The sequence below is a fragment of the Leucopleurus acutus genome (assembly GCF_964270905.1).
Source record: "Leucopleurus acutus genome assembly, chromosome: 1".
In the NCBI taxonomy this organism is placed as follows: Eukaryota; Metazoa; Chordata; class Mammalia; order Artiodactyla; family Delphinidae; genus Leucopleurus; species Leucopleurus acutus.
In genome coordinates, this window is record NC_139142.1 from 126,103,967 (window position 1) to 126,124,445 (window position 20,479).

Sequence of the window (20,479 nt, forward strand, 5' to 3'; positions counted from 1 at the left end):
ACTGCTAAAAGAAAAACCCAAATCTGCCCAGATCAATAAGTTCCTTCAGAACAGAAGCAGCTTTGGTGCATCAGTGCTCTGCTTACCTCTCTAGATTCTCTTGTTTTCTTAGATTTTGGCTCGCAATTTCCTCACTACCTTGACAGCTTTGCATTGATTTTAAGGAAAAAAAAATAATATTTTCCCCAATATTTTTAGGTTCTTTGTGGAAGGATTGAGAATAGAAAGAAAATATATAGCTTTAAAAGGAGGAAAGGTTCTTTTCTTCTAATGCCTGTGTCTGGTTTTGGTAACAGGTACCACTGGCCCCACAGAGCTGAGAAGTATTCCGACCTCTTCACCTTTTTGGAAGAGTTTATGTTGAATTGGTATTATTTTCTTCCTTAAATGTTTGGTAGAATTCACCGGGGAAGCTATATGTGCCTGCATTTTTCTTTGTGGGAAAGTTTTTAATTACAAATTCAATTTCTTTAATAGATATACATGTACTTAGGTTATCTATTTCTTCTTGGATGAGCTTTGACAGTCTGACTTTCAAGGAATCCATCCATTTCACCTAAGTTGTCAGATTTATTGGCATAGAGTTGCTCAGAATATTCTTTTCATCCTCTTAACGTCTGAAGACTATATTAATGTTTCTTCTCTCATCCCAGGTATTGTTAATTTGTGTCTTCTCTCTTTTTCTTTTTCTAATCAGTCTGGCTAGAGCCTTGTTAATTCTTTTTTTAATTTTCCCAAAGAGCCAAGTTTTCATGGATTTCTTCTATTGTTTGTGTCTTCTATTTCTTCGATTTCCACTCTGGCCTGTATTATTTCCTTTCTTCTGCTTATTTTGAGTTTGACTTTGCCTTTTCCCAGTTTCTTATATTGAAAGCTGAGGTCACTGTATTGAGACCTTTCTTATTTTTTAACATAAGCATTTAGTGCTATAAATTTCTAAGTATAGAATTAGTTGCATCTAACAAATTTGATTTGTGTTTTCATTTTCATTCAGTTCAAAATGCTTTCCTTCAGTTCAAATCCCTCTTGATTTCTCCTTTGACACATACGTTGTTTAGGAGTGTGATATTTAGTTTCCAAATATTTGAGGGTTTCCCAAACAGCTTTTTGTTATTGAGTTCTAATTTTTTGGTTTGTTTCATAAATTAACAGAAAAAACTTTATTTTTTTGGTGCCGAAACCCGGGAACGAAAAAACTTTATTTTTTAGAACAGTTTTAGGTTTTGAGAAAAATTGGGCAGGAAGTACAGTTCCCATATATTCCTTCTCCCCACCACCCCAGTTTCCCCTATTATTAACACCTTGCATTAATGTGGCACATTTGTTGCAGTCATCTCCAGTTTATATTAGGATTCATTCTGTGTTGTACAGTTCTGAGTTTTGGACAAATGCATAATGTTATGCATTTACCATTGTAGTATCATACAGTAATTTCACTGCCTTAAAAACCCCCTGTGCCCCACCTATTCATCCCTCCCTTCCCCAAACCCTTGGCAACCAATGATCTTTTTATTGCCTCTATAGCTTTCCCTTTTCCAGAATGTCATATATTTAGAATTGTAGAGTATGTAGGCTTTTCAAGCTGGATTGTTTCTCTTAGTAATACGCATTTGAGGTTCCTCCATGTCTTTTCGTGGCTTGATAGCTCATTTCTTTTTATCACTGAATAATTTCCATTGTCTAGATGTACCACAGTGTGTTTACTCATTCACAGACTGAAGGACATTTGGTTGCTTCTAGTTTTCGGCAACTATGATTAAAGGTGCTACAAACGTTCATGTTCAGGCTTTTGTGTGGAGAAGTTTTTAAATCATTCAGGTAAATACCTAGGACACTAATGGTTTGATTCACTTGTCCAAGGTCATATAGTTAGGGGGTAACAAAGCTAGAATTTAAACTCAAACAATATGATCCAGAGTCTATATCCTTAACCATTATACTAAACTGCCTTTCAACATGTGATACGAGTCAGGTAAACACAGGAAGGGAAGATTTCACAGATGATGCAATGTGAGTCCAAGCTTAGAAGAGGACTAAGAGTTGGACAAATAGAATTGAGAAGAAATTTTCAATGTGGGGTATGGTGAAATGCTGCTTGGAAAAGTACAGTGTGGAATAGTGGCGATGGTGTACAACAATGTGAATTGCTTAATGCCACTGAATTGTCAATTTAAAAATAGTTAAAATGGTAAATTTTGTGTTATGTGTATTTTACTGAAGTTTTAAAAAAGTATAGTGTACATGTTGATTCATGAGTATGGGGATAAATTAATCTGACTGAAGTTAAAGTTTTATTGGGGGAATAAAGGCAACAAAGTTGTATATGTTAATTTAGAACAAAATAAGTATGAACTTTTAATTGTAGTAGAAGGTCCTCGGCAATCAATGAAAATTTTGGAAGATGGAACAGACATGATATCTGTAACTTCAAAGGGTTAGGCTGTGCTATATGAGACACTTACTGAAATGGGGCAAGGCTGGAGGCAAGAGAACCAACTCAACTCAGCCCAGGCGTGTTCATGTGTGCATTATCTCATTTACTGCAATAAAAGTTTTATAAGGTGGGTATTATTGTTCCTGTGCTATAGTCAAGGAAGCTAAGATTTATTCATGTTCGTAGTACTAGTATATGCTAAAAGTACAGTAATTTGAAACCAGATCTCTTAACTTCAAATCTGGTGGGATGCATAGATAGCAGAAATAACACAGACTTGGGAATCACACAGACCTTCGTTGGAATCCTGGCTCTGTCTTACTAGCTATGTGGCTTTAGGAAGATTAGCTTGTCTGAGCCTCAATTTTATCATCTGTGAAAATGTGATAAAAATATTTATCTCCTAAGGATTAAATTCTATGTATATACATAAGCCCAGTACATAGCACCCAAGAAGTGATCAATAACTCCTCATTCACTTGCTTCCTCCTCAGTTTCTGATGTGTATCTGATATTTATTTGCAGCATATATGTGAATCATTAAATTATTTATTGATTGTCTAATGGTATTTAAAACTTTTTATTTGTAAATTTAGGTTTTCTCACATTGAAACATGGTATATTTTCATACATTAATCTCTTTCCAAATAGTAGAAAAGCACATTTTACTAATTAAAGGCACAAAATTCTAAAGAAAAATTATGAACATGGTTTGGAAACTCATGTACATATTTATTTAATGCCATTTCATATCTTTAAGAAGGCTTTTGGAAACTTATTTAGAAAGCTGAAAAGTCCTTGAATACCAAGTGATTTAACAAGAATTTTTTAATGAGTTAAGTGTAAATGAATCAAAAACACATGAATTCTATTTCCTGTAAATAACACATGGTTTTGAAAACTGAAAATGTACTTGAAAAGGTATCCTGTGCACAATTAAATTAAAACTCTTATAAGATAATGTTCCCCCGGATGAGGCAAGCCCCATTAAGATACTAGAGTATTATCACTTGAAGTTCTCTCTGTCCAGAAAGAATTGACCATAGCATATCTTACATGTTTGATTTTGTTGAAATAAAATTACTTTAGGTTGGTGTCCAAGGCTATATCTGATGAGATTAATTTCCAATTTCATAATGGGTGGAATTAATCCTTTTCTTCTGGTACAAGAGAGAGAGCAGTTGTTTCCATCTGCATGATTTGTTTGTATGGGAGCAACTCTAGGATATCCGACATGAGAAGAGTGGGGGTGGGAGTGAGTGAAGGAGTGTTGGCAGAATGTGGCACCACAATTTCCCAAGTACAATAAGTTATGTTGTCAGAAAGGCAGGAAGACTAAACAGCTAAAGTTTCATCAGAATATTAAAACCTTTCACTAACAATACCAAGTAATAAAAGCGTCTCCAAATATTTCAGTTACATTGTGCCTATAACTTCTTGTCTCTATCTCCTTTTCTAAGAAGGAGATAGCTACCACATTTGAGATCCAGATGAGGCAATCATAACTTTTACATTACAGTTCTTCTGGTTGAAATCATCCAATTCCTTCTTTTGGTTTTCAGAAAAGTTTCCACTCATTTGAAGTAGTGGACATTGTCTTTATTATAAGTTTCAGTCTTCCTCTCCGCTAAGATGGTGAAGCTGACTACATTTGGTTCGTTACAGAATGAAAAAAAAATGAAGATAAAATTGCTTTTAGAATAAAGCATATGTTTGTAAATGCAGTTAAATGGACACTAATATATGACCAAATGGACACTGATTAAAAGGACCAGAAGCACTGGCAGAGCATAGACATTGGAATAGAATTCAGAGTTCAGAGATAAACCCTCACATTTACAGTCAATTGATTTTCAACAAGTGTGCCAAGACAATTCAATGGGGAAGGAAGACTTTTCAAAAAATGATGCTGGGACAACTAGATAACTACATGCAAAAAAATATAGAGTTGGACCCCTACCTTATACCATGTACAAAATTTAACTCAAAACAGATCAAAGACATAAATGGATCAAAGATCAGCTTGAATGAATCAAAGCTCAACTGCACCTGGTCACCCAAGAGCTCTGATGGAGATGTACAATAAGATTCATGTTGTTTTCATGCCTGCTAACACAATATCCATTCTTCAGCCCATGGAACAAGGAGTAATTTCAACTTTTGAGCCTTATTCTTTAAGAAATACATTTTGTAAGGCTATTGCTTCCACAGATAGTGATTCCTCTGGTGCATCTGGGCAAAGTAAATTGAAAACCTTCTGGAAAGGATTCACCATTCTAGATGCCGTTAAGAACATTCATGACTCATGGGAAAAGGTTTAAATATCAAAATACACAGGAGTTTGGAAAAGTTGATTCCAACCCTCTTGGATGACTTTGAGGGGTTCAAGACTTCAGTGGAGGAAGTAACTGCAGATGTGGTAGAAACAGCAAGAGAACTAGAATTAGAAGTGGAGCCTGAAGATGTGACTGAATTGCTGCGATCTTATGAGACAACTTGAATGGATGAGGAGTTGCTTCTTATGGATGAGCAAAGCAAGTGGTTTCTTAAGATGGAAACTACTCCTGGTGAAGAAGCTGTGAAGACTGTTGAAATGACAAGATAAGATTTAGAATTTACATAAACTCAGTTAATAAAGCAATGGCAGGGTTTGAAAGAGCTGACCCCAATTTTGAAAGAAGTTCTACTGTGGGTAAATGCTATCAAATAGCACTACATGCAAGAGAGGAACTGTTCATGAGAAGATGAGTCAACTGACGCAACAAACTTCATTGTTGTCTTATTCTAAGAAATTGCCACTGCCACCCCAGCCTTCAGCAATACCACCAGCCTGATCAGTGAGCAGCCATCAACGCTGACATAAGACGGTCCACCAGCAAAGAGATTACAACTTGCTAAAGGTTCAGATGATTGTTAGCAATTTTTAGCAATAAAGTATTTTTTAATTAAGGTTTGTACATTGTTTTTTTAGATGTAATACTATTGCACACTTATAGTATACTGTAAAGGTAATTTTTTTATTGAAGTATAGTTGATTTACAATCTTGTGTTAGTTTCTGGTGTAAAGCAAAGTGATTCAGTTATACATATATATACATATGCTTTTTCATATTGCTTTCCATTATGGTTTATTACAAGGTATTGAATATAGTTCCTGTGCTATAGAGTAGAACCTTGTGGCTTATCTATCTTATATATAGTAGTTTGTATCTGCTAATCCCAAATTCCTAATTTATCCCTCTTTTATAGGCACTAGGAAACCAAAAAATTTCGTGTGACTTGTCTTATTGCAATATTTGCTTTATTGCAGTCGTCTGGAACCAAACCCACAATATCTCCAAGGTATGCCTGTATATTCATACAATGCAATATTATTTGACAATAAAAAGAAATGAAGTATTGATAGATGCTACAACATGGACGAACCTTGAAAAGAAATAGAAATGATTAGCGATATTTACCCTTAAAATATTTCTAGATACACCTAAATTGCTATTGTGTGTGTGTTGCTTCAGGTTAAAGGGATGAAAGAAGTGTAGGTGGTCTGTAAAGTTCTGACTATAACTGTCTTTTCTCTTTTTTGTATTTCTTTATGTATTTATCAGTGCACTGTTTAGAATACAAAACTAATTTTAACATTAATTATGCAATACGTTAATTCATCTGACATATACTTTGCCTAGCATATGCCAGGCACTGTTTTTGGTGCTGGAGATACAGAATTGAACAGGACAAATCCACTGTTGCCAGCTTACATACTAGTGAGGGGAACAGAGTAGGGTTGGCAGGAAGGAAGTCCTCTTCAAAGAAGTGATATTTGAACAGAGACCTAAATAACATAAAAGTCTGGAGGAAGAGAACATAAGGTAGAGGGTGGAGATATAAAGGCCCTGAGTTGGGAGGAAGTTTAGTATATTAGAGCAACTTGAGAATGCAAGTTGTTAAAACAGATTGCTGGCTCCACACAGAGTGTCTGATTCAGTAAGCCAGGGATGGGGCCCAAGAATTGGCATTTCTAGCAAGTTCCCAAGTGATGCTCGTCTTCTCATTGCAGTGGCTTCTCTTGTTGCGGAGCACAGGTTCAAGGCGCGCGGGCTTCAGTAGTTGTGGCATGCGGGCTTAAGAGTGCAGGTTCAGTAGCTGTGGTACATGGGCTTACTTGCTCCACGGCATGCGGGATCTTCCCCGACCAGGGATTGAACCTGTGTCCCCTGCATTGGCAGGCAGATTCTTAACCACTGCGCCACCAAGGAGGTCCCAGGAAATATTTTTCTTTAAGCAATAAGCCATGGTATTGTTCGGTCTCTTTGTTACAGTAGCCTAGTCTTACCCTAACAGCAGGAGAAGTTAGAGTGGAAGCAAGGGGAAGACTTAAGAGACTATTGTAATAGCCCAGTCAAGAGATGATGGTGGCTTGAATCAGGGTATAAGTCAGCTGGGGCTGTTTGCTGTCACACCCATTCCTCTCCCTTCCTTTCCTCTGCTGGCTGGTCTCTGCTTTCTGCACTTTCCAGACTCCCTGTCAACTGGCTTCTGGCTGGCTTTAGGCACTGTTTGGAGATGGGAGGGGAGGAACAGGGGAAGCCAGGTCATGTCTTTCTTTCCCTCTCTCTCTGTCTCTCTCTTTCTCTCGATCTCTCAATCTCTGCCACAGGCAGCATTTCTAGTAAGGATGGAATGGCTCCAGCTCCTGCCATATGGCATCACCATGGATCCAGCTTCTTCTGGGTGACCATGACCTCTTCTCCTTTTGTCCTGCCAGCCTAGAGACAGCAGCAGCTTCCTACAGTAGTTAATCTCTGGGTTGCCCCACCATCCTCTTTGGCTTATCACTTCTTACATCACTTGTGTAACCAGTTCCCTGCATTAAATCCCCTCTCTTTTAAATGATTTTCCGTGTGGGTGACCCTGGCCTGACACAGGGGGAGGTGGTGGATTAGTGAGAAGTGTTGGAATTGGGGCATATTTTGAGGTAGAAATGACAGGATTGATGAGGGATTGGATTTGGGGTATGAGGGAAGAGTTTAAAAATCAAAACAGAACATTTCCGTGCAACCTCTTCACTAAATTGCTTCTCAGTGTCAGAAAAAGTACACCATCATATATCCAATCTCAAAACAAAAATCTAGGCCTCAGATCCATTGGATTCTTCCCCCGAGTCATCATAAAGTTTTATTCCAGCTTTTGTGATATGTGGGGACTTGCCTGGAATTATAGGGTATATACCTCATCATACCTAATAAAAAAAACTTAGACTGGAAATGGAGCCAAATTCAGGCATCACTGCTAATTTCAGAAATTCCAATGAAATTTGCTAATACTGTGCTTTGAGAAAGAAACCAGATTCTGTATCTAGATTAGACAGCCTGTCCCCTGGACCATTGCCAAGACAGTTTCAGGGAGTGTAGGGAAGTACAACAACCCAGGTTTTACTACATCTGTTGGTAAGCCATAGCATTTTTAGATAGGCTAAAACATGGGAGCTAAAGCATACTTGAGAGATCCTAGGAAAGTGGAAAGTGATCACCAGTTACAAGGGCTGAGACTCAGAAAGCTTCTATTTCCTTTTATTTGAGACTACTGAGGATAAAGACAATCTCTGGGAAGGACAAAGAATTGTCTATTAGCTGTGTGACCTAGGATAATGTTAACCTCTCCGAGCTTCAGTTTGCTAATCTATCAAAAACAGGGAAACCATTACCTACCTTGAAAGACTGTTGTATTAAATCATATGATAGGCCTTAGAACATGGCACATATCATGTGTTCATATTCCTTCTCTTCTCTTCCCTTCTACCTCTCCCATGTGGGTAGCACTGTAGTGTAGATTAACTATAATTATCTGTAACTTAGCTTACTCTCAGTTAATAACTGTTGATCTTCAATAAGTGGTGCTGCGAAAAACTGGACAGCCACATGCAAAAGAATGAATCTGGAACATTACCTTACACCATACACAAAAATTAACTCAAGCAGATTAAAGACTTGAATATAAGACCTGAAAACATAAGACTTCTAGAAAAGAGCAGAAAGCTCCTTGATACTACTTTTGGCAGGATTTTTGGGTTTGACAGAAAAGAAAAGGCAAAAAAACCCAAAACACCAAAAAAACCCCACAAAAATCAGCAAATGGGACTACATCAAACTAAAAAGCTTCTGCACAGCAAAGGAAACCACCAACAAAATGAAAAGGCAACCAATGAAGTGGGAGAAAATATTTGCAAAGTGTATGTCTGACACAGGGTTAATATCTAAAATATATAAGAACTCATACAATTCTACAGCAGAAAAACAAACAATCTGATTAAAAAATGGGCAGAAGATCTGAATAGACGTTTTCCCAAAGAAGATATATGGATGGCACAGGTACATGAAAAGATGCTCAACATCACTAATTGTCAGGGAAATGGAAGTGAGATATCACGGTGATATCATCTCACACCTGTTAGAATGGCTATGATCAAAAAGATGAGAAATAACAAGTGTTGGAGACGGTATAGAGAAAAGGGAATCCTTGTGCACTGTTGGTGGGAATGTAAATTGGTGCAGCCACTATGAAAAATAGTATGGAGGTTCCTCAAAAAATTAAAAATAGAACTACTGTATGATCCAGCAATTCCACTTCTGGGTATTTATCTGAAGAAAATTAAAATACTGATTTGAAAAGATCTAAGCACCCCCATGTTCATTGCAGCATTACTTACAATAGCAAGACATGTAAACAACCTAAGTATACATCAACAGGTGAACGGATTTTAAAAATGTGGTATGTATACACATTTGGAATACTTGTCAGCCATAAAAAAAGAAAGAAATCCTGCCATTTGCAACAATATGGATGGACCTTGAGGGCCTTATGCTGAGTGAAGTTAAGTCAGACAGAGAACAACAAATACTAAATGATCTCACTTATATGTGGAATCTAAAATGAAAACCAAAAACAAAAAAATGAGCTCATGGATACAGAGAACAGATTAGTGGTTGCCTGAGGTGGGGGGGTGGGAGGTGGGAGAAATGGGTGAAGGGGGAAGATACAAATTTCCAGTTATAAAATGAATAAGTTATGGGAATGTAATGTACTGCATTATAATTACAGTTAATAGTACCGTATTGCATATTTTAAGGTAGTGAGGAGAGTGGATCTTGAAAGTTCTCATCACAAGGAAAAAATTTCATAACTATGTTATGATGACAGATATTAACTGGACTTATTGTGGTGATCATTTTGCATTATATACAAGTATCAAATCATTATGTTATACATCTGAAATTGATACAAGATTTTATCAGTTATAAAAAATTTAAGTAAACAATTCAATGATCTTTAGTGTATTCAACAGAGCAGTGCAGCCATCACCACAATAAATTTTAGAACATTTTCATTGCCCCAAAAAGAAACCTTGTATCCTTTAGCAGTCACTCCCATCCTGCTCCACACTGTTCAGCCTTAGGTAAACATTAATCTACCTTCTATCTCTATGAATTTGCAGATCCTGAAATTCTATATAAATGGAAGCATACAATATGTGGTCACCTGTGACTGGCTTCTTTCACTTAGCATAAGACTTTCAAGGTTCTTCCAAGTTGTAGTATATATCAGTACTTCATTTCTGTTTATTGCCAAATGACATTCCATTGTGTGGCTATTCCACATTTTATTTATCCATTCCATCAGCTGATGGACATTTGGGTTTTTTCCATTTTTTGGCTACTATCATTTCTCTTTTTCTTGAAATTAGTACTCCAATGGAATGACTAAAGGACAGGCAAGAAGAAAAAAAGTATTGAATCCTGGAAAATTTCTCAATTAGGTGAATGATGACTGAATAAAAGAATTCTCAGAACACAACATTCAGTATGGACATGATTCCTATTAACTGATAATTTCCAAAACCATCACTATTAATTAAATGCCTTTCAAAATATCTTCTTATGGCAAGTATTTGTGTCTAAGTGCTTCTGTTTATGGGACAAGAAATTGAAATGGCTGTCTTGGCAGTATAACCACAGTTGTATAAGCCAAGGGATTAAGAGTACTTTTGAGAAGAAGTAACAATGTGTTCTCCATGGCTATGGAAATGATGGTAAATTTATACATAATGTATGGATGACCATATTATACCCTTATGAGAATGTCAATCAAAACTGCATTTCTGTCAGGAGATAGTTTCCAATTCACAAAATGTATATTTTTTACATTAGAATCCTTGCTGTCCACACTTCCCTGTCAACATATTTTTAAAAATCCATTTCTAAAAATGAAAGGATTGATAATTCTGACATTGAGCAACAACCTTCTATGCCAGCCAGCCTGGTACAGGAAAGTTTAAATCTAATCCTCACATCACTCTGTATATAACATAAGTGCAGCTGATATTGCAAAATCCTAAGGTGGTACTCTTTTTAATTACACTTAAACTAGCTGGTATGGCCAGTACTGCTTCAGAGGATATAAAAAGAATAGCAGCTAAGCTTGCATAGAGCAGAGGTATGCTCTAGAAAGAACAAAAAAGTCAACGGACTTAGTGTGGAATGCAAGGCTTAAAAATTCCATAAATTCAGGAAGGAAAGCAAGAGTTTACTTATAGGCATTTAGAAAGATTTTGCCTTCTCACCAGGAAGTGCTCACATACTAAACTTTAGGTTTGTTTGCCTACAGGTATGTTTATATAATTTTAACTATTAATAAAATGTGAGTAACAACTTGCGTTCTTTTTACACAAGGCCAGCTAGATCTTTTTACACAAGTGGGCAATGTTTATCTTGGTGTTCAATGTTTATCTTGGGTGTTCCTTAATTTCCATTTCCTCTGTTTCCTTTCCCAGTGTTCCTTCCTCGAGAAACAATATTTTTAAAAATGTGATTTACACAAAGATGTTAATGACAACTTACTTATTTCCAAAGAAATATAGGCATTTAAAAGGAGGCCACAGTAACACAGAGGAATAAATTATTACTGATGAAATTTCCCTGTGCATATAGATCAGAGGTATACTTCAGGGCCTTCCTGAATCCACATTTTTTTCCCACAGTAAAGCAGGCCCTGCTATAGACCCATAGACATAAAAAAATTGACTTGCAGAACTGCATAATGAGTATGTTTAGCTGAAGGAAGGGGAGTTCTTAGATCACAATCTCAATATCAGTCAAGAACAACTGTTTTCCTTTAAATCTGAAACTTATGAGAATGATTAGGTGATAGAAAAGACATTAATGGTTCTGATCATAGAATCAGAAGACATAAAGATGTTGCATGCAACATACACAGGTAGAAATTAACAACTTCAGACCTCCTTCTGTGAGTGGCGTTTCTGGTTCTGCCTTTTCATCATAATGCTCTCAATTGCAACTGTCAGCTGGGTTTCCTTGGTTCAAATATCCATAATAATACCTGAAAGGGTTCTCTAACTTGGAGGTTCACAAAAATAATAAAGCATTAATTTGAGAATGACTTATCCTAAACTATGGAAGAAGAATTAGATACAGATTTTCAGTTTGAGCATAGTGGAATAAAATTGGCATTTCCTCCTTCCCCTCTAGGAAATCACACTAAAGAAGAATGAGAAAGAGAAATACAAGCTAGGATGCATGTGAAATCCTAAGCCACAAATAGATAGAAGGGCTGCCAAAAGCAGTGAAGATCAAACAGGATGTGGGAGGAAGCAGAAGGGGATGCCTGTGAATGCAAATCCCTGAGAGAGCGGGCGCTGCCCCAAGATGAGGAGCATGCCCAAGATAAAGAACTAAAATCCTCATGCGTCCTAACTGGGACAAGCTGTGTGGAATAGTGACAGGAGTTTGATTCTGAGAAGCAGGGCTAACAGGACTGAACAAGGACTCATATGATGAGCCATATTTTAAAAAACAGCCTGTTGGTGAGGCAGAGGATTAGAAAAAGATTCTGAATGCTATGAATCTTACAAACTGCCTATTTCTGTTGGCCAGGGAGAGGTTAACAGTTAAATGGACTCTCACACTTAACTGAGGGCTCTAGGGAGAATGCTGCTAGCCTTGGACACGGCTTTAGCATCCCTAACATATGAATCATTTGGAAATAGCTGGTCAAGGAGAAGCCCACTTAAACCAACATGAGAAATCAAAACTAAACCATCCAGGATCTATATAAAAGTATTACAAGAAAAGAGGAGAAAAAGAATAAGAAGAAATGCAGATGAACACTGATCAAAGCAGTATATTCATGAAACAGATGAAAAATTTGACCAAGTGTTTGCCACGGATTTAAACAGTTAATGGAGCAATTTATCTATAAAACAAGAACCCAAATATACATACAATATGTTTAAGAGCCTTAAAAAGGAAGGGAAAGAAAATCAATTATGCCAAAAGCTGGTTCTTTGAAAATATCAATAAAATTGATAATCCCCTAGCCAGGCTAAGAAAAAGGGAGAGGACACAAATTACTAATTTCAGAAATAAAGGAGGGGACATCACTACAGATCCCATGGACATTAAGGGATAATAAAGGAAGAATTTGAATAACTCTATGCCTACAAATTTGATAACCCAAATGCAATGGACCAATTTCTTGAAAGACACAATCTGCAAACATTCATACAAGAAGAAATAGATGATCTGAATTGGCCTATATTTATTAAAGAAATTGAATGAATAATTAATAACCTTCCAAATCAGAAAGCACCAGGCCCAGACAGGGTAACTCGTGAAATATATCAAACATTTAAGCAAGATATTATGCCAATTCTCTACAATCTCTTTCAGAAGATAGAAGCAGAGGGAATACTTCCTCATTCTATGAGGCCAGCATTACCCTAATCAAAACCAGTCCCAGACGTTACAAGAAAAGAAAACTATAAACCAATATCTCTTATGAATACAGAGCAAAAATCTTCAACAAACTATTAGCAAATAAATCCAAATACCTATAAAAAGTATTATACACCATGACCAAGTGGGATTTATCCCAGGTATGCAAGGCAGGTACAGCTTTTGAAAGTTAATTAATATAACATCATATGAACAGGCTAAAAAAGAAAAAGCACAGGATCATATCAATAGATACAGAAAAAGCATTTGACAAAATCAAAGAAAAACTCAGGAAGAGAAGAATAGAGTGGAAGGGAACTGCCTCAATATGATAAAGAATAACTACCAAAAAACCTACAGCTAACATACTTAATGGTAAGAAACTAGAAGTTTTCCTGCTAAGATCAGGAACAAGGATGTCCCTTCTTACCACCTATTTTCAACACCATACTAGAAGTCCTAGTTAAGGCAGTAAGACGAGAAAAAAAAAGTATACAGATTGGAAAGGAAGAAATAAAATTATCTTTGTTTGCAGGTGACGTGATTGTCTATGTAGAAAATTCAAAAGAATCAATAAAAAACTTCTGGAACTAAGGAACAATTACAACAAGGTTGTAGGATACAAGATTAATATACAAAAGTCAGTTGCTTTCCTATATACTAGCAATGAATAAGTGGAATTTGAAATTAAAAACACAATACCATTTACATTAGCACTCCAAAAAAACAAAATAGTTAAGTACAAATCTAATAAAATAGGTACAAGATCTATCTGAGGCAAACTATGAAAAACTAAATAAATAGAGAAATAGTCCATGTTCAATACTGAGGAAGACTCAATACTGTCAAGATATCAGTTCTTCCCAACTTCATCTATGATCCAATGAAATCCCAATCAAAATCCCAGAAAGTTATTTTTTGGATATAGAAAAACTGATTCTAGTGTTTATACGGAGAGACTAAGGACTCAGAAGAGTCAACACAATATTGAAGGAGAAGAACAAAGTTGGAATGCTGAAACTACCAGATTTCAAGTATTACTATAAGGCTACAGTAATCAAGACAGTGTGGTAATGGCGAAAGAATCAACAAATAGATGAATGGAACAGAAAGAGAGCCCAGAAGTAAACACACATAAATATAGTCAACTGGGGGAGTTCCCTGGTGGCCTAGTGGTTAGGATTCTGGGCTTTCACTGCTCTGGCCCAGGTTCAATCCCTGGTCAGGGAACCGAGATTCCACAAGCTGTGTGGCCATAAAACAAAAACACAACAAAATATAGTCAACTGATCTTTGACATAAGGAACAAAGACAATACAATGGAGAAAAATAGTCTTTTCAACAAACAATGTTGGGATAACTGGACATCCACATGCAAAACCATGAATCTAGACAAAGGAATTACATTACATTAATTACATTAAATTACATTAATTCAAAATGAATCATATACCTAGATGTAAAATGCAAAACTATGAAATGTATGTAAAAGTAGAAGATAATACAGGAGCAAACCTAGTTTACTTTGGGCAGGATGATAGCTTTTTAGATATAACACCAAAGGCACAATCTATGAAAGAAATAATTGGTAAGCTGAATTTCATTAAAATTTAAAACTGCTCTGTGAAAGACAACATCAAGAGTGAGAAGACAAGCCACAGACTGAGAGAAAAATATTTGCAAAAGACATATATGATAAAGGACTGTTATACAAAATATACAAAAGGCTCTTAAAACTCAACAATAAGAAGATAACCTGATTTTAAAATGTGCCAAAGACCTTAACAGACACATCACCAAAGAAGATATACAGATGACAAATAAGCATATGAAAAGATTCTCCACATCGTATGTCATCAGGGAATGGAAATTAAAACAACAATGAGATACCACTATAAACCTATTAGAATGGTCAAAATCCAGAACACTGACAATACCAAGTGTTAGCAAGGATGTGGAGCAACATTTATTGCTGATGGGAAAACAAAATGGTACAACTACTTTGGAAGACAGTTTGGCAGTTTCTTATAAAGCTAAATATACTCTTACCATACAATCCAGCAATTACGTTCCTTGGCATTTACGGTGAAAACCGTAATGTGAAATGTGGTGAAAACTTATGTCCATACAAAATCCTGCACAAGGATGTTTATAACAGCTTTATTAATAATTGCTAGAACTTGGAAGCAACCAAGATGTATCTCAGTAGGTGAATGTTGAAATAAACTGTAGTACATCCAGACAATGGAATATTATTCAGCGCTAAAAAGAAATGAGCTATTAAGCCATAAAAGGACACAGACTTCCCTGGTGGCACAGTGGTTAAGAATCTGCCTGCCAATGCAGGGGACAGGGATTTGAGCCCTGGTCCGGGAAGATCCTGCATGCCACAGAACAACTAAGCCAGTGTGCCACAACTACTGAGCCTTCACTCTAGAGCCTGCAAGCCACAACTACTGAGCCCGTGTGCCACAACTACTGAAGCCCACACACCTAGAGCCCATGCTCCACAACAAGAGAAGCCATTGCAATGAGAAGCAACGCAACGTATACTTCATGCACCGCAATGAAGAGTAGACCCCGCTCGCCGCAACTAGAGAAAGCCCACGTGCAGCAACCAACGCAGCCAATAAATAAATAAATAAGGACATGGAGGAAACTTAAATGCATATTATTAAGTGAAATGCATATTATTAAGTGAAATGCATATTATTAAGTGAAAGAAGCCAACTGAAAGACTACATATTGTATAATTCCAAGTATATGACATTCTGGAAAATGGAGACAGTAAAAAATCTGTGATTGTCAGGGGTTGGGGCAGGGAGAGGATGAATAAGCAGAGCACAGAAGTTTTTAGGGCAGTGAAAATACTCTGTATGATACCATAATGATGGATACATGTTATTTTACAGTTGTCCAAACCCATAGAATGTACAACACCAAGAATGAACCCAGATGTAAACGAGTGACTACGATGTGTCAGTGTAGGTTCATCAATTGTAACAAATGCACCACTGGTGGGGGATGTTGATAATGGGGGAGGCTATGCACATGTGGAGGCAGGGAGTGTATGGGAAATCTCTGTACCTCCTTTTTAACTTTGCTATGAACTGAAAACTGCTCTGAAAAAGAAAAAGTCTTAAAAAAAGAAAGGAAGAGATTCTGACATATGCTACAACATGGATGAACCTTGAAGATAGTATGCTAAACAAAATAAGGCAGTCACAGAAAGACAAATATTGCATAATTCCACTTATGTGAGGTACCTAGAGTAGTCAAATTCATAGCGATGGAAAGTAGAATGGTGGTTGTCAGGGGCTGGGGGAGGGGGTTAGGAATGAGGAGTTAGTATTTAACGAGTACAGAGTTTCAGTTGTGGAAGACAAAAAAGTTCTGGAGATGGATGGTGTAGATGGTGCACAACAATATGAATGTACATAATGCCACAGAACCATTCACTTAAAAGTAGTTAAAATGGTAAATATTATGTATATTTTACCACATTATTATTATTTTTTTAATAAAGAGCAAAAGGCAGAGATACAAGATTCAGGAGGACAGAGACAACAAAATGAATGAAACACGAGTTGGAAGATCTCTAGGGGGAATAGTGGCTTTAAAAATATCAGAAATGGAGTAAAAATGGGAAGTAGACCAGGAGAGACCAGATACTGATGAGAATGCAAAAAGGAACATAGAGGTTAGATAGAGAGAGCAAGCAAAATGAATGAAAATAAATATAATTTAAAATGATTAGAGATACAGTGATATCTAGAGAAGACAGGCAAGTGAGATACAACATACACTTACCTAATATCCCTATATAATGGATCAGAACAAGTATTTGAAATATTACTGAAGAAACGTTCATTTTGAAGGGGTATGTCAGGTCTCAGAAAAAAAAACTGACACATTATCGTCAACACAGGTATATCCTGATACAATTGATGAACTGTGAAGATAAAGAAATAATCCTTTGGACAACCAGGCAGAAATAATGAGTCATCTACAAAGGGTAAAAACAAAACAGGCTGACATCAGACTTCTCCACAACAATATCCAATTCCAGAAGACTGGAGAAACGCCTCTAAAATTATCAAGGAAAGAAATCGTGACCCAAGAAATTTATATCATCCAAGTTGTAATTCAAATATAAAGACAACAAATAATATTTAATATTCATTAATGCTGTGGAAATGTTGGGAAAATATTTGCAATTCATATCACAAATTGCTGTTTTTTAATCTGTAAAGAATCTTACTTTTTAAACAACTATAAACACAAGAACTATATGCTAACAATTTTAAAGACTTAGACCACATGGAAAGTTTCTTGAAAAATATATGTGTACCATATGAGATGTGACTGAAGAAGAAATTAAAGTTTGAATAGTCCTGCAAATATTAAATATATTAAAGCAATTGTTTAAAATCTTCCCACAAAGAAGAGATTAGATAATATGAGTAGTTAGAAAGATATATTTTTCTGGCAATCAGGAGAAATGTCAGGGCTAACACATGTCCATATGTTACTAGAGAACATGTAAAGTAGAAAAATAACTATGAAAATAATTGTAAAAGCATTAAAACAAATCATGAGGTATATATTAACAAAAGCTATTGCTGTTCTGAAAGGCTCAGTTGGCAATTTGCCCAGCCTGGGCTGCTTGCATGCTGATGTGTTAAAGAGCTGTCCTTTGGGGCAGACGTTGCTCCATCAGACCAATCATAAACCACTCCTTCACACTTCTGCCAGGAAGCGGGACCCCTTAGTAAGTAGCACTATGGAAATGAATGAATTATGATATAGAAAATAAGGAAATGGAGTGGAAAGGAGATGTTTGCAAAGTTTGGGGGGGGGGTGAAAATACTATTCCCAAAGATTTCTAGGTATTTTTGGTTTATGAGAAAGGTAAAGGTATCCCATTTTTCTATTTCGAGTATGTATTACATTTATTTTCAAAGCTCATCCCCATCTTTATTTTCAATAGGGCTCAATCATTTATGAGGCATCATTTTTAGGATACAGGATGAAGTTTAGTGGCTGAACTAGGTGCATAAACAAAGGGGGCTCAAGCCTCTTCCTACATGTAAATATCTCTTCGTCCGGTAGCACCATTGCAAAAAGTAACCTCATTGAACCACTTGAACAAATTTCAAAAGGAACTTCAACCACTCACCTGGACACAAACTGAAGGCTCATTTGTCCAAACTGCATGTTCCTCAACTAAATATATTCTCTCATTATGGACAGCAACTCCAGATTCATTTTGCCCTAAAGTAAAGAGAATTGAATAAAAAGAGAAGATAAAAAACCCCTATAGATAAACAGATAAATGGGCAAAGAATTTGAACAGTTTACATAAAAGGAAATATAAATGGCTCTAAAACTTATAAGAAAAGATGTTTAATCTCATAATGAGAAAGGCAAAATAAAATTAAACTGAAACATCATGGTTAACCCCACAAATTGGAAAAGATCACAAAGCTTGGTAACACTGTATTAATGAGAGTGTGTTAAAGAGGCATTTTCATATACTGCTGATAGGAACATAAATTAGTACAACCTCTATGTAGGGTAATTTAGCAATATTTATCAAAATTACAAACACATATACTCTTAGAATCAATAATTCTACCTCTAGGAATTTATCCTATAGATTACTTACATATGTACGAAAAACTTACAACTCATTACATCAATATAGAGTTGATTAAATAAATTATGAGGCATCCATTCAATGGAATACTATGCTGCTGAAGAAAGGTGGGTAAAATTATTATTGATACGGAATTAATTCCAAGATATAGTTTAGTGAAAAAAATAAGCTTCAGAGTACATGGAAAATTATCATTTGCATAAAAACTGTGTGTACATTTGCACATATATGCATTGAAGCATATATAAGATATTGGTAATATTAGTTACCTCTGAGGAGGGGAACTAAGTTACTGGATAAGAGTTAAATAGAACTTATTATTGTCTACTCTTGTACTTTTGGAATTTTAAAACGTGAATTCACTAACTAGAAAGAAAAAGAGAGGGTATAAGCAATGTGTGTTTCTGTTGTTTACAACTATTATCTTTTCTGGGGAATTTGTGAATACTCTTAGCCAGGAGTGGCTAAGGGAAGTGTCCTGGGCCACTCTCTCCTTTTACTAACCGAGTTTTGGGTTATTTACCACCTTCTTCTGAGTCTCTCCCTATCTAAATTCCCATGTAGCCTGAGTCAGAGAGAGTTTCTGTGCAGCAAGGCTTTTAAGATTTCAAATAATTCTTTTGCTTAGTCACATGCAAACGCTCAAAAATTCATACTTTATACAGAAGTCTTCATAAAGTTCTAACTATATCTGCTTTTTAATTGCATTTAACTTAAGGAGGTTTCTTTCTATTTGTTTCAGTCTTCCAAATTAGCAATACTTCCCTTCTCTGGGATAATCCATATTTTAATTTCTTTATAGCAATGAGACAAAAATTCAGGACTCTAAAAAAACAGAAACTGGTTATTAATATGCCTTTTTATTTTCCATGAAATCCAGTGTCCAAACAATAATTATATTTATACATACACTTTTCAGCTTTTTGCTGAAAGGTGGAAAACTTCAGTTGTCCAAGCACTCTAGGCTCTGAGTTTCTGTGGCTTGCTCATGACTGAAAGTAGACTGTAGAGGGGGATCAAAAACCTACAGGTAATCCCTGTAGGATATTTCTAGGCTATTGCTCTAGCAAATTGGAGGGATATCCTGACCCCTTACATTTTAAAAAATGTAATCTTTCATGAGGTAGAGATTGTAGCCTTCTAATGAAATTTACTTAAAATCTCCTGATGCCCTGTTAAGCCTCCACCAATGGCAAAGTCTCATTAGACCTGCCCATGCTAAAGCCTATTTGATATTAAAACAAAAGAAAAGGTCTCTGCCTAAGTAGATTAGGGAGACAAAATCAAGCAGTCCAGACTTCTAAACAAGGGGACTTTAAACATGGAATTTGCATATATTATTCATTCTCTCTCCATTCAAACAAGCAGATATTGCTCAGTGAACTCTGGCCTATGCGTAAAAACAATGGTTTTTAATATCCCTCTTTCCATGGCTGCCACCAGAAAAATTCCTGGCTCCACTGGGGATTTTCAGAGTGACACCCTCTCAAGACTCTCCTTTCTCTAAAATGCCACTTGGAACTTTGTAAGTGGAATGGTTTCTTTGCCTCTATATGGCAAGTTTCCACTCAGTACAATCCATATCTGCTTCTCTGTTTGGCA

General features: G+C 36.2%; 1 protein-coding gene across 6 annotated transcripts in view; it reads right to left on the reverse strand.

Moving 5' to 3' along the window:
- The window catches only part of ZNF280D (zinc finger protein 280D), a 156,625-nt gene extending 139,524 nt beyond the window's left edge, over positions 1 to 17,101 (reverse strand). For all 6 annotated transcript variants that reach the window (XR_014326447.1, XM_082846422.1, XM_082846426.1 and 3 more), the window contains exon 1: positions 17,029 to 17,101. Coding sequence is in view for 5 of the 6 variants with exons in the window: in XM_082846422.1 (XP_082702548.1) it covers positions 17,029 to 17,089 (61 nt within the window). In the remaining variant the exon portion in view is untranslated. The remainder of the gene's footprint in view (positions 1 to 17,028) is intronic.
- Between the last annotated feature and the right edge of the window lie 3,378 nt (positions 17,102 to 20,479).